Genomic DNA, 16,286 nt, shown 5'->3' with positions numbered 1-16,286 from the left:
TTACAAGGAAAAATGTCTCTTCGTTGGATGTATTATGTAGTCGACGGACCCAAAATCAAAAAAATATACCGAGAGCTAATTATGTATCTTTATAATAGAAAAATATATCTTCATTGGATGTATCGAGAGATAATTATGTATCTCGACATACCTAAAATCGAATTTTTCAATAATTATGCAGAATATCAGAATTTTCTGTAACTAAACTCCAAAATGTCGGAATTTACCCAAAAAAATATGATCATGTGGATCCTTAATTTTTTGATAAGGTTATAAATACTTGTTCATCCTTAATCAAATATCTCGTACTCATCAAGCCATAAATATAAAATCACCTTCAGTAAAAATCATCTTATTTCAAATTAATCGAGCTCAAAAACAGATATCAAAAACTAGATACCTCATACAAAAACAAACAAATCATCATTGAGGGACCATTGAGTTGTATTATTTATTGACTATCTCTCCCTTTGTACTATGTAAGAAAAGGGTTCATCCAATCCTTGCCTCAAACGTACATCTTATTTTTCTTCTTAACTTTCTCCCTTGTCCAACAATATTTTAATATAAACTATATACTAAAATGAAACCCTATATTTTTTTGTTTTCCATTCGGGTGTCTCAATATCTGCATTGTAGTCCGATTAATTTAAATTCGTGCCGGCGTAGGACCCCATTCTGGGGTAGCGCTCCCTACCAAGAATTTTTTCATATCCAAGGCTCGAACCCGAGAACTCCGGTTAAGGGAGAAGCAGCCCCATCCATGCACCACATCTTTGGTGTGAAACCCTATGTTCTTTATTAATTCCCTTATATATATAACCTCACCTCTATTCAAACCATATACAATATCTCATTACTTCTCTTCTATCTTCACCTACAAAATGATGTACAACATAGAAGTTGGTAGTGCAATGACACAAAAACAAAACCAAATTTCAAGAACAAGTACTCCATCATCATCAACACCTCTAAAGATGATGAACAAGAATTCACAAAATATATCCAAAATGAAGCCAAAAATTAGAATAATTCACATATTTGCACCTGAGATCATCAAGACAGACGTAGCGAATTTTCGAGAACTTGTTCAAAGACTTACAGGGAAGCCATCAGAGATCAACAACAACAACAACAATATCAAGAAAAGATCAAGTATTAGTAGTAGTAGTACAAAGTTAGTTCCAAGCAAATTGGAAATAATTAGAGGTGGTTATAATAATTGTACAGGAGAAGAACAAGAAGATATATGGAGGAATGCAAATAATTATGGGGGAGGTTTTTTAGGTGGTTTTCAAGAATTTGATGGTTTCATGCAAGATTTTAATCAACTTCCATTACTCACTAATGGTCATTTGGATGCTTATGGAGAAACCCCACTTGCTTGATTAACTACTAATCGTACTATTATTCAAGTCATACGTGAATTGCTCAGCACAGATTTTTCTGATCGTACTATTATTCAAGTGATACGTGAATTGCTCAACAAAAGTTTTTCTCATCGGATTGAAATCAATTCTCCAGACATATTTTTGATCATGGATGGTTAATTAGCTTGAGGGAGGAATTTAATTTGATTTATTGGTGTTAACTACCCTAATGAGTAGTATTTGTTTAATTTTCAAATATTATTTTTGTTGTTTTATTGGTTTTTTTTTAGAGTTTAAACTTAATTATTTAGTTTCTTGGTTAAGCAAATTCTTGATCATTATTTCCTTTTTTTTCCTGTCATTTTATGAATCTTTTTCTTTTTGCGTATGATATTGTGGCTCTCTCTATCTCAAAGTATTCACTAATTCGAAACTCAATTTAAAAGTCATAATTACCCTTTGTGTTCCATTTGGATACATTTCATTAATTGGTGTTGGATATTATGTTGTTGTTTATATTAATTACTAGATGCTTCACTCAATTACTAGTTTCTTTTTTCTTTTATGTGGGCCTTTCTTGAAGTATATAAAGTCTTTTTTTTTTTTTTTTGCAAGAAGTATATAAAGTCTTCCATTTTACCTTACAAGTATCTGCAATTTGGCAAACCAACAAAATAAACGTTAGAAAAGGATATTACTTTTATCATAAGTTTCAACATTTCTTTTCATACCACTAAAGAATGTGATGCAGTGAATGAGGCTGCTCCTCCCCAGATCAAAGGTCACGCGTTCGAGCCCTGGATATGAAAAAATCCTTGGTAGGAAGCGCTACCTCCGAATGGGGCCCTATCCAATACGAATCTAGATTAGTTGAACTCCAATATAGGTACCGAATACCGGATGGAAAACCCAAAAAAAACATTTCTTTTCATAAATAATGTTCCATGCACCTTTACTTATTATATTTATACAAATTTTCACCCTTATAAAGTAATTATAGAAATTCCAACTAATTATGTATCTTCATTGGATTGGATGTATCGAAAGCTAATTATGTATCTCTCGCCGGACCCAAAATCGAAAAAAATGTATCCAAAGATAATTATGTATCTTTACAAAGGAAAAAAAAATATCTTTGCTGGATATATCAGGATCTAATTATGTATCTCAATAGATTCAAAACTGAAATTTTCATTAATTATGCAAAATATCGAGATTTTATGTAATTAAGCTCTAAACTGTCGGGATTTATATTATTTGCCCAATTAATTTGTCTTAATTAGACTGAAAATGCATATATCATACCAAAACAATCTTTTATATCATGTAGTCTTAAACATATCATGACATTCCGATAAATGAGAATATCAAAATTTAACACGTAAATAGGAATACAAAAATTCTTTTAAAATGCAATCACGCAGACTTAAAAACCTCTGTCTATCCTAATATCATATTATATTCTGTGACCATTTCATCTAAAAGTTTCATCTCAATGGAACACACTTTAATTCATTTTAACTTTTCAAAAGAAACAAATTTGTTAAAGGAAGTGACTGTTTCCAAGTTAGTATATAAAATTAGTTTAAGTAAACAGCTAGCAGAATAGTTGGAGATTATGATTGTTTGGATTCTGATAACTCTATATATATCATAATTAAATATCACTTAATAATGATTAATTAACAATCATACAATGCAAACGACAATGGGACTTCTTCGAACACCTTAATTGCAAAATGACAAACAAATAAAAACAAAAATGAAAGAGTCATTTTTGTTTATTTATGACTGATGAAATAGGCACCTCGATGTACTGAGTTCCTGCTATGTGTATGTTCCGTTATATGTGAAGTCTGAAAAAAGATCGATCCATAAGAATCTATTATATGTAGCTTTACCATGTATTTTCTACAAAATATATTATATGTAGCCGAACCACAAGGATCTATTTTGTTGTTTTATTGCAAGTTGGATTTTGTTATATTTACTTTATTTAATTGACAGTTAGATAACACAAACTTGCAAGAAATTTACTTATAAGGTGATGTTAGTTTTCAAACCTTAGCTTAGTTTATATTATCCAAAACAATGAAGTGTTAAGCTGGATAATAATCAAGTTGGTAGTTGACAACAATGATGTATATACTAATCCAGATAGGAATAAAAATTAATTTCGATATTAATACTATCATTTAGTTCTAACAAATGACATGACCATTCTTGTTATTGTAACTGAGGATCTCTCTTCATATACCTGTTACAACTTATATATAACATATAATACAGTCCCGAGGATTCGACCCTAGGTATGAAGAAAACTCCATTGGGAGCGCTGTCACCATTTCTGCAACGCGCCATCCGGGATTAGTTGGGGCTCCAATGCGGGCACCGGACACCGGATGGGAAACCAAAAAAACAAAAAAAAACATATAATACAGTCAGACCCCTCGGTAACATCATCCGTATACAATAAAACCTCAATATAACAATCGAGTCTTCCTCAGAATTGATTTTTTACGTTATATTTTACCTCTATAACAACAACAATAACCATCTTTATAACAACATGCTCTTTGTAAAACCTGATGATGTAAAACTTTCTTTGCATTGTATCAAGTTGTAGCTTTTTTTACAATTCCTTGATGGATTACCTCCTGTTCGATGCTCATCATCGCGACATTAATCTATATAATACTTGGTGAAAAAGATGTATAGCATTAAGTAGATGTTAAATACTGATTGCGGAGTTTGGAGAAGTTGAGCCCCTTGTTTCGCTTAGCTCTCATAATCTGATATTGGTTCTGGATCAGGGGCCGGATCCAACCTTGTTAGGACCTCGGGTTCACCTGCCGTGTTCCTTGCTATCTGTTTTCAAACATGAAACAACCAACATCAGATATTAATACGAAGTTTTTGGTTTGGTTCAATGCATTAGCATAAGAATTGGCATGTAGTTGCAGTAACTACAGATTCATAAGCAAATATTCAACTGCATAAATCCATCCAAGTAATAGTATTCGCCTTATTCATGTAGGAGTATTTTCTAATCTGATAAGCACCATGTGTGTTGGTAGTATTAGCCTTATTCATGTAGTTTCTTGTTTTTGTTATCTGTTATGACCTGCTGTTTTTTTTATGTTTCACAGATCAGACTATTTTGGTGATGTTACTATTCCGTGCCCTTCACTGCCGTTTTTCTTTTCATTACTATTTTGATTTACTTCACTCGAGTTGAGGGTCTTTCAGGAACAATATCTCCACCTCCACGAGGTAGGGGTAAGGTCTGCGTACACTATACCTTCTCCGGACCCCACTAGTGGGATTTCAGGGGTACGTTGTGGTTGTTGTAGTAGTAGTATAAGCAACAAATAAGAACTAATAAAAAAGGACCTACCAGGATCTCTTCATCAAGGTAGGAAATCATAATAAGTCTTTGAAACGCCTCACCTGTAAGAAGTGGTAACTACTATTAGATATGACTAGAAGAGCAGCACAAGTATAAATTCAGGAAGGTTAAGTTCATTGAACTTTTACATTCCAACATCGAGTTCACCAAGTAGTTGATGAAGAACTCAAAGATTTCAGACAAAAACGGGACAGACTAAGCGAGTTGAAGTGGTAATGTTCAAAAGATAAATCACCCTTATACGTAGCTTCATTTTCTTTCAAGAAATACATCAGTTTATATGCTCATATTTTAGCTATCTCATCAAGATTCACTACGTTAATCTCAATGAATTAGACATTGTCCTTAGTTGAAAACAAAGATCAATCATAAAGAGAAAGTAAATGCTTACCAAGAGGAATTTTCAAGCCACGGGACACAGTGTCTCTGATGGGAACAGGAAGTTGCTGGATCGTGTTAGCAGCTTGATCTAAAGCACCCTTTAGTTGCTCAGGCACGAAATTCTCATCTACCTTCGGAGTTTCAAATATCCCTTCAACATATTCCTCTTTCATTCGAAGAGGTCCCTCAACAGAAAACTTGCTGGAGAGAACAAACTTATTTTCGATCTGCATTCCACCATCGTTATATTTATTTCCTGCTAAAATTCATGATCGAAATATGTGCAACTATCTCTTCACGATGACCAGAACTAAAATAAATATACGAGACAGTGCCTTGAGGCCTTGACTAGATTGAACCAAGCTGGACTAACTTGCTTAGACCAAACAGGGTTAGCTAATTCTTTTTAATTTGCCTGAGCATTAGCATTTAGGTTCAGGGTCAGCGTGAAACAAAGTATACTCGCCCCAATTTAAATTGCTAAACTAAGAAAACTTATTTAGTAAGCTAATATATCCATATGCCCTAGCAGTCAATGGCCTCCCAAGGACAGCATTTTAGTGAGGCAAAATAGATAGGTGACTTCTTCCCATCTTCCTAATCCATCCGTGGGGACAGAGTTATCCCATACTAGTAAAGTGATGTAAGTGCTCCATGGAATAGCTAAGCTATGCACAAATAGAACCTGATACGACGCATTATAAAATCACATCCATCAAATGTCTGGTACTAATTCAATTGGTTTTTATTCTTTGACTTTTTCCATCATTACTATTTGCTCGTTACTAAACAACTCTCTTTACTTCCCATCTATTCTTAGATGCGTGATTATTTTCCATAGTGTTAGATTACACGAAGCACCGATTAACAATGAATGTGAAGTAGAAAAGGGCGGCCCGGTGCACCAAAGCTCCCGCTATGCGCAAGGTCTGGGGAAGGGCCCGACCACAAGGATCTATTGTACGCTGCCTTACCTAGCATTTCTGCCAGAGGCTGTTTCCAAGGGTGGAACCCGTGACCTTCTAGTCACATGACAACAACTTTTTTAGCACTGATTGGACTAAGAAAGTATAAACAAACTCTGATTGGACTAAGAAAGTATAAACAAACTCTGTTGGCGTTCTTTTCCTTCCACGTTCTAATTAGTAAATAGTTCTCTCCTTTTCTTTCTACATGACCATAGTATATGTCCTGCATATGAAATGTAATCACATAGATGAATTACCAAATTCAATATTTTCACATGCGCAATAGCAGTCCCACATCCATTTCTGATTAGCAGATCTAATTTTGATAAATTTGCCAATGTCGGCGGAATTCTCCTGCAATGGCACAATATCCATGCATTAGCAGCTGTTTGAATCAATCAGAACTTCCACATAGAGAAAACTAAAGCTCTGCCAAAGTAAAGCTAAATCCGCTCTATCTGGGCTTCTTTCATTCCAATACTTAATAATTTGTCTTTTGGGTGGGGTAAACTTGAGGTTCCTAAAACTAGGAATTCTCTAAACCTCACATGTATCCTACTTTTACATGTCATGGCCAAATTCAGGAAAACTTGGCACTTGCGAAGAAAGGTAAACTAAGACAAAATAAGTAGCTTCTGTATGACGGTATGAGGTACATGCATTTATCTATAACCTAGAAATTCCTTGTTTTCAGTTTCTAGATATCCCCTAGATTCTTATCCACTTAAATACCAGACTTGTAACACCAGCCAAGATTCACAACCGTGGGTTGCGCCTACAACACATCCGGGGTTTTAATACCTTTGCAGTTGAAACAAAGCTCTTTGGACAATATAATTACATCATAGCAACATATGATACTTAACATAAGTGGATGTAATCCAACAAAAGGTAAAAATAGATACTTGCCCAAATAAAAGCCTGGTAGCCAAGAACACCGGGCATGCAGTTCCAAACCACTCAAAATTCCATAGACCTTCCAAATAAGGAGACCTGGATAGCTGAAAACACAAGTAAATAACTTATCAAGAAGCTTGAACGATGAAATTGCTCAGTCAGATTTTAAACACCTTACGTTGTGGGTCGTGGTGTTGGATTAAGTCTCTCGAGGGAAATGATCCTCTCGTTCACATCAATGGCCTGTACATCCGTTGTCCTCCCAGTAACTACTGCCTCAAAACCTCCAGCATCTTTCAACTATTGTAGAAAAACAAACACAAGTGTTAAGGGGACTAATACTAAGTACCACCTACATAAGACTGATACTAATATTATTCGGCAACTCAAACCATTTCCAATTAACATTAATTACAAAAGTTGTTCCTTTTTACTGCCTTTTATCCCAGTTATTTGGGGCATAGTTTTACTCTATAAAAAGTTTAAGAGGAACGAGAGAGTCTCTGACACATATAACAGATATGAATAAAATATCAAATGTATCAAAATGCACTTTTACCAGATAATTTTGTTTTTGTATTAATAGGAACCCAAATAGGAGTCTATAAAAGTAAAGTAGTTTATAAATGGCTGAACACATCATTGAGAGCCCCATCAACTTGCCGATAAACTTCATTTATACACTCGAACTATGACACATTTCAGTTGAGCACCTAAATAGAAGTACACAAGTAAACTAGTAGTTGATAAATTGCCGAACACAACGACAACCCCATCAACTTGCCAATATTTTCATTGAGACACTCGAACTATGTCAAGTTCCGTTCCAATTGAACACTTGACCACACATAAAATGTTCCTATTGGACATTTTTGACTCAAATTTTGGAAAAGCTTATGCACGTTTTCTCAAGCACTCATAAATATATGTCAACTCCCTTTACAACAACGCCAATTAGTTACTTTCACTCAACTACCCATTGGCGGAGCCACCATAAGCCAAGGGGTGTCGAATCACCAGAAAATTACATTGTTTAGCTAGGTGCAATTTTTTGTTTTATGTCTATATTGTAGTTTTTCGGGTACACACAATCTGTATTTTCGCAACACTACTTCAATACTAGTTCAAGTTTAAAACAAGAACACTATGAAGTACAACAACACCCTCAACACAAGATCAAAATAATCTTTCAAAGAAGTGTGTTTTATTTTTTAGAAATTAAGATGAAACAGAAATGGCCAAGTCCTCCGAATTCACGGAGTGTCCTTAAGGAAATAATTCCCCTCAAGTAATCGAGGTTGTGGAATTTTCCTCCCAGGATAAAATGGCCAAACAAACCAACTGTAGTGGTACCTCAAACAATTGGAATCTCTTCGAACTCACTCAACAATTTGATTGATCACACGGAATGTTTTGAAGACAAGAAGAGTTTGTATATTCAGAAAAAATTTCATGCCTAAGCCTGTGGATAAATGCAGTTTCATATAGCCATCAAGTGCCCCTTCCCAAAGGTGGCAATGGTTCATCTGAAAAGCTGTATCCTTTGGAAGAGTCATGTCTGTTCATTCGAAACACTGTGTCTTTTTCTGAACAGACACAACTATCTGAATATTCACTCCTTTTCCAAAATAATATGTCTTTTCCAAAGGTTTTGTCCCTCCATTTTTCATTCACACCTTTTTCATACATATTGAACCCAACATATATACTACTATATATTGACTCCACTCATTTGTTACTTGTGTCTACCTTGTTTTATATTGTGACGCTGACACCCCTTAGTAAAATTACTTTGCACTGTTTCCTTTGTTGGTTGCTATATTTTCTTTACTGTTTACTTCTCATTTGTACTTGGAATTGCTTCACTTGAGTTGAGGGTATTTCAAAAGCATCGTCTCTACCTCCACGAGATAGTGGTAAGGTCTGCATACACTTTATCATCCCTAAACCTCACCATTGACCAATAAGTCACACCCTTGGGTGCTACACCAAGTACTCCCACAAGACACTTTTGACTCAAATCTTGAAATACTTTTACGCGTATTCTCAAGCGTTAGTAGATAATCTAATCCCATTAAATATGTCTATTTCCTTCAACGTGCAAACAACATAAATCCCAATATTTTGGAGCTCAATTACACAAAATCCCAATATTTTGCATAATTATTGAAAATCCCCATTTTGGGTTTGTTGAGGTACATATTTAGCTCCCCTACATCCAACAAAAGTTACATTTTTTCCTTTGTAAAGACACATAATTAGCTCATGATACATGTTTTCCAATTTTGAGTCTGGCAAGATGCATAATTAGTTCCCCGATACATCCAAGGAAGATGCAATAATTGATTGAGATTTTTGTAATTACTTTGTAAGGGTAGGAATTTGTGTAAATATGGTAAGTTAAAGATGTATATTTATCAATTAGCTACTTTTCACTCAACAGCCATCAGATTTTAATAACATTTCTTTAGCTAAATAAACAAAAGATTAAAACTTTAATACAAAAAAGAATAATAATAATAATAACTTACAGCAAGAAGGAGAGATTCTTTAGCAGAAAGTCTTTGAATTTCTTTAGTAAAAGGGGAAGAAGAACCTCCTCCTTCTACTGCATTCTGCTCAACCATTGCTCTACAAATCCTCCATTTCTTCCTCACATTTCTGTAATTTTGTGGGAAAATTGTGGTAGATAATAGTAAAGAAGAAGATGAAGAAGGCAGTGGAGATGACGTCATCCGATGATGGCATGTAATTGGTAGTGCCAAATTTTGAATTAACATAGCCATTGAAGAGTGAATTTGGCTCTGAAATTCCGAAAAAATTGTTTTTTTTTTCTTACTATTATTATATCTCTTTTTGAAACTGAAAATTTCTTCATGGTCTATCTACTTCGCTCACCTCTTATTTATTTATTTATTTATTTATTTATTTTTGAGTCTCTGAATGGTTTTTAATTTTTATTAGCGAATATCAAATTTGCATACTCACTCCTTCCTAATTTATGTGTCTTTTTTTTTTTTTTTAATTTTGATATTCAAATAAGTCTATAATTTTTTTATATAGCTTTTAAATATTTTGAATGGTCAATAATGCAACTTATATTACTTTTTATGTAGTTTTTGAATAAAATCTTACATGATCATAAACTTTTGAACCATGAGGGGAATAAAGTTTCGTGTTGGAGGGACTTGGAGAATTCAGAGAGGTGTCGCGATTATGCTTATTATAGGCATATCAAGGTTGAGGAGGTCAAGGGTGCTATTCGTACGATGTGGAGGGATCGGGCGACTGAGTCGGATGAGATTTCGGTAGATTTCTGAAAGAGTACTGACGGAGCAGATTAGGAGTAGCTGACAAGGCGGCAAAGATGTCTGAACTTAGAGATGGAGTGTAACATCCCAACTTAAGAGAAAGAGTCCTACATTGGCAAAACACAGGAGAGATGCTGGGTATATAAGTAAGCAAGCCTTACTCCCTAGAGACACGTTTTAAAGTCATGCGGGCCTGGGTCCAGAGCGGACAATATCACTAGTGGGTTGGGGAGTTATAGGGGTCTCTCGAACCTTGATGGTTCAGGATGCCCGCCGTGGCCAGGGCCCCGCCTCGGGTCGTGATATGGAGTACGATGATTCCTTTATATGAGAATAAGGGGACATTCAGAGTTGTAACAACTATAAAAGTATCAAATTGTTGAGTCATACTATAAAGGTTTGGGAAAGCATGGTAGTCCCCAGAACCCATTTTGTGGGAATACAGTGAGTGTGTTATTATTGTTCGTGCCTAAATTTACGATCAAATTTAAATCGTTTGACTCTTTACATTGGACAGAGGGAAGTATAAATTGTGTAAAAAGAAAGTTGAAGTAAATGAAAATTGAGGTAGAAATGAACAGGCAATTTGAATTTCTTAAGTTGATTTTTTCATTTTAAATCAAACGTTTAAATAGGTTTAATGTTGTTGACAATTTGGTGATGGGCCCACATATAAGTTTGGGCTTTCTCATCAATCTATAAGAAACAAGCCCAGCTGAACTTGTGTAACTATTTTTTTCATAAAATGACATCTTGTCGAATGTTATGATACAAATATATAAACTTATGCTTTTGCGTAAAATAATTTGTATGAAAACCTAAATTAAAGACCAACAGAAAATAAAGGCAAAAATGCACATGACCCGTTCAATTGTTGATACTCAAAAACAGTTTTGAAAGAACAAAAAAAAAAGTGATGGAATGATAAGAATCAGACTTTTCATTTTTGAGCTTTAAAATAAAGTCGTCTTTGATTTGGTCGAAAATGTTTTATCCCCTACCCTAGTAAGACTCTCCTAGGGTGTGCATACTTTGGTATATACTGAATTGTCATATCAAAATAATAACAATAATTAGTAATAAGAGGAAGACAAATAATGTTAATCTATTCTTAACTAGTAGCTATTGCATATATGAAATTTTTTACTTTCTTTAGCTAATTCTATATTGATACGAAGTAATTGTAGATCTTTTGAAACCACTTCCTTTCATTTAATCTTATAGATCTACTCCTTCCACTTTTAACATTTTCAAGTCAGTGCATTTAATTTAAAGGTCGATCTTTCAAGTCGATAATCTTATAGTCATTTCTATTATTCATTTCAAGCATGAAAGAGTTTCCTCCATTACCGAAATCATAATTCTTTCTTATAAATAAGTCAAAATCAAACAAACTTTTGAGTGACAACTTATGATCATATCGTATAAACCACAACTTAGAAATATCGAACCATATCAAACTAAGTTGGTATGGTAACATTACATTATTTTCTTAAACCAAAAATAAAAATTAATGGATCGAAATTTTCAAAAATCATATCGTAAATTTCTTGTCTTTCTAGTTAACTGTTTATTCAAACTTTAACATTTTACCAATTACATTTATTAAGAAAACATGATCTCTCTTTTGCTAAATTTCTACGTCAAATTAACAGTAGGAACTTTACTTCTAAGAAAAGGATTGTGTACGTATAAAGAAAAAAAAAAAAAAACACCTCCACTATAACTAACAACAATAGTCCAAACATTTAATCACATAACAAAAAAAAAAAAAAAACTACTTTTACTGTTTTAAAAATAATAGAAATGACTAAATGGAGTGCGCGAATTAGGGCAGAAGGTTAGTGACGGGGAGGAGTGTGTCTATGTTAGTATATTGGAGTGTTTTGTCTTGTTGTTCTTATTAATAGTTTTAGTGTTACGCTTGTAATTTCTTGTTCTTGGAGTTCAGTTGTTTCGAGTAAATCGATTGTTCCTTGCTCTTCAGTTATTACATTTTTTTTAGACTATTTTTGTCTCGAGTCGGGGGTCTATCAAAAACAATCATCTGCCTCATCTCTGAGTAGAGGTATGGACTGCGTAAGTTTTACTGTCCCCAAACCTCACTTTACTTTATAGAAATATACGACATATGTTATTAATTTTGTTGTAGAATTGATTTATGTTTTGTTAGGATTATTGATTTTCTTTTTAAAAAATGTGAATAAAATTGAGTGACCATACATGTATTGTAAAATTAAAAATCTACGAAATCTTCAAGAAGAACAAGCAAATGACAAGTTGACAACAATTCGATAATTATTTGCAGAGACAAGTTAATTAAAGGACTAATATAACCCAATTTAATCATTACTTTTGACACTTGAAGTTGATGGTCATCATAAAATTTACTCCATGTAAACTTTAATGACTACTTGATTTGGAATATTAAAAGAAACAATTTTGGAATTTAAGGTAAATTTATACTACTTGATTGATTGTTTGACTCTTTCATGATTATTTTTAACCACCAACAAGAAGATCAAAGTGAATAATTACTTGAAAAAACGGTATTCAAAATTTGAATTTTACCATATACATCGATCTTAAATTATTAATGCAATAATTCAAATTATTTATAGATATTCCATTGGATATCTAATATGCCTGGATATAGGCAAAATCTATTGTGTTCACGTATCGATAAGTGAGGTTTAGAGATCGTACCATCGATATTGCTAATTTTCATTATAACATTAGAACCCGATTTAGAGTTTGCATGAAACGTACAAACTCAATAGAATTCAATAATTTTGATTCAAATCTTTTATATTTACTGAGAAATTCACTTAATAAGTACATATAATAAACTTCAATATTTATAAATTTCAAATTCTGAATCCATTCTCATCCCTGATTAGGCCACCAAAAGCTTTTAAATCAAAATAAAGTTTGTATTAAAAAGTGTTGTATCAAAAGTTGTTCGTTAAAGGGGAATTAAAGGGTAAATTTGATAGTGACAACCATATAACTATGCACGTCTAAAGATTCATTTTCCCACATGAATTGTCTATAACTTTTTATTTTTTATTTTTTCCCCACAACCATATAGCTAGATGGATATTTATTTTATTCTTCAAATATCTTTTTATTTTCTTCCAGGATTATATTTATGCTTTTCAAATCCAGCTTTCAACATTATTGCTTGATAAAGGATAGCCATTTTTTTGTGTGTAATTTTTGTTCATCAATAATTAAATACACCAGATCATAAAAAGATGTATGAAATTAAATAATATCTATGGTACCTATCTATTTTCTAAATTAGTCTAATTGATTTCGAATAATTTATAGAGATATAAAAAAATTACAATGTATATATAGATTGAATTAATCTTAAATCAAGCACGGTAATCAATAATGTTTGAGAGGTTTGAAGTTATGTAGATCAAGAATACATCAATCACCAACATGAGTTGTGGTGCAGTGAATGGGGTTGCTCCACCTTAACCAGAGGTCGAGGGTTCGATTCTGGGTATGGAAAAAACTCTGTTAGGGAGCGTTTCCTCCCGAATGGGTCCCTGCGCGGCGCAAATCCAGATTAGTCGAGTTTCAGTGTGGGTACTGCACCGAGACAAATCTTATTAGGCAAAGTTATGATATATATCAACTATTGGAGATAGTTGATTAAGCATAATATGAAACAGTTACAACTTAGTACTTACAAAGGACACGATTCTTGATAGAATGGTGTACGTAGATTAGGATAGAGGGTTAGTAGGTCGTAATAGTAGGAAAGAGTGCTTTGCTTGTATTTGTGTCTGTCGTTTCTTATTCGTGGAGTTGTGGTGATGTTTATTATTTCGATAGCTAGTTTATAGTATTATCTTGTACGGGTGCCTTGCTTTCTCTATCATCTGTCGGTGTGATATCCCTTTTTGTGATTTGTTTTTATGTTTTTTGTTGATTATATTATTATCTATTTTCAGTCGAGGGTCTATCAGAAACAATTTCTTTATTTCATCTGAGATAGTCTTATGGACTGCGTACATTTTATCCTCTTCAGACTCAATATTATTATATGATATATCAAATTTAATCCATGAAAAATATAATGCATTCATCGTATCAAATGTAAAAATTAAAAATATAGTTATTAGATATATAAATATTATTTAATTAGTGAAATTAATGTGAGTGGACATCCACCCCCCACACGTGAGGGAAAGAGGTCGACATGATCTCTTAGAGACCACAATTCTTTGCTGGCAAGGGCCCACCTACCAATTCATAATTTAAATTTTTTATCTATTTAAAATTTATGAGTTTACGTTATTGGATTTATAATTATGAATTTACGTTTAATATTTGTTAATTTTTTAAAATAATGTTTTATTATATTTATTCTAAAAATTATGGGTTCAAATAAATTCATAATCAAAGAGTTGTATTTGTCCTTCAATTCATATCCATACAATAAATATTCATTAAAAGAAAAATGTTTCATACCAAAATTGTTACATGTTTTGAGTGTGAAATCTATGAAAATGAAATGGTTAGATTAATCTCACTATTAGGATTTAGGGGTGTCAATGATTTTTTAAAATCGACTTAACTGATTGATTGAACCAGGGGCGGATCTATATAGTAGCTTGAGGGTGCCACGACACCCGGTCATCTCGGTAGAAACTCTATATATATAGATATATATATGCCAGATATAGTATAAAATCTCGCATTAACATGTTTGATGTAGTGCAAATGGGAAAGGGGACGCCATTTGTTGCCGAAGTTTCAAGTTTGAATCCGGCATTGGATGATATTTTGCACAATTATTTTAAAAGACATTTCAAAATGTTTCAAAATACATTGTGTCTCCTTGGATTTGAACCTAGACATCTTCTTTATAAGCATTAAAACATACCAATAAGCTAGGACTAGAACTTTGACAAATAATCAATATGTGATTACTTAATCCACTTATTTTTCAACTTTTTTTTTTCAAATGCACTGTTAAAATTTTTGATGAGAAATATCTTTCTAATTAATAAATATTAAAAACACTTTTGAGTAACAATTAGGATTAATCAAGTATTTTTAAGTGTATTTTTTTTAAAAATATCTTTTTTGAAAAAAAATTCTAGGAAATAAACTATTTTTTAATCTCTGAAAACTGCATTTATTACTCTCCAAAATATTTATTTTTTCTAAAAAACTTGGTCAAACATCTATTTTTTTTTTTTAGAAATAAGAATTTTTAGGAGTAATGGTTATTAGTCTTTTCTCCTATGTAAATATGGTGCTACTATTCATAGGACATAGCACCCGGAACCTCAGAATCCTGAATCCGCCTCTGGATTGAACTGTGTCAATAGAATCGACTACAAGTTAACAGATCATCGACATTAAAGTTCGGACTCTGAAACCTATTATCGTATTGAAACTAAATTAGCTCAAATATCCTGAGTAGTATGAAATTTTCACTCTTGAATTTGTCTTGATTAATTTCGTTTCACTAGAATAATCTATATTTTCGCCTTTACTTAACCTTGTTTTACACGGTTACAAAAAGTGGAATCGACTTTATTCTTGTCGTCTTTCATGTTTCTTAATTCATCGCTTTTTATACTTTAAAAAGTTTTCATCAATGATTTACTGAAATAAATATTATATCATGTTCTAACTGTTGCTTATGAAATATTTTTTTTTTTTAGAAAAATCTAATTTTAATTTACAAACTAAAATAATTAGGAATTAACATAATATAAATTTTATAAAATAATATAGTGGTAGGAGGCCATTGGTGATTCCTTTTCTTAATCGTCCCCCACAACGTGTCATTATTATCCTCACCTACCCCACGATGTTATTGACAGATTAATTCACGAGATAGAGAAAAAAATATTATAATATAAAGTATATATTATATGAGAAAATGTTGTGGCCAACCTTTAAGATTTCAAATTTACCC

At 32.8% G+C, this 16,286-nt stretch overlaps 2 protein-coding genes across 2 annotated transcripts; one reads left to right on the top strand and one right to left on the bottom strand.

Moving 5' to 3' along the window:
* The first annotated feature begins 861 nt into the window (after positions 1–861).
* Positions 862–1,825, top strand: LOC107845149 (VQ motif-containing protein 17). Its single transcript, XM_016689403.2, has one exon. The coding sequence runs from the start codon at positions 885–887 to the stop codon at positions 1,386–1,388; it is 504 nt and encodes a 167-aa protein (XP_016544889.1). The 5' UTR covers positions 862–884; the 3' UTR covers positions 1,389–1,825.
* A 1,995-nt stretch (positions 1,826–3,820) lies between these two features.
* Positions 3,821–9,913, bottom strand: LOC107843798 (probable plastid-lipid-associated protein 13, chloroplastic). Its single transcript, XM_016688190.2, has 7 exons — positions 9,557–9,913; positions 7,204–7,325; positions 7,038–7,121; positions 6,386–6,482; positions 5,171–5,387; positions 4,768–4,820; positions 3,821–4,238 (listed from the first exon to the last, which is right to left on the bottom strand). Exons 1-7 carry the CDS (start codon positions 9,809–9,811, stop codon positions 4,149–4,151), a joined length of 918 nt encoding a protein of 305 aa, XP_016543676.1. The 5' UTR covers positions 9,812–9,913; the 3' UTR covers positions 3,821–4,148.
* Between the last annotated feature and the right edge of the window lie 6,373 nt (positions 9,914–16,286).

The sequence above is a fragment of the Capsicum annuum genome, chromosome 10, assembly GCF_002878395.1.
Source record: "Capsicum annuum cultivar UCD-10X-F1 chromosome 10, UCD10Xv1.1, whole genome shotgun sequence".
Classification (NCBI taxonomy): Eukaryota; Viridiplantae; Streptophyta; class Magnoliopsida; order Solanales; family Solanaceae; genus Capsicum; species Capsicum annuum.
Note: the sequence above shows the minus strand (reverse complement) of the source record. Positions and strands in the feature narration are given on the sequence as shown.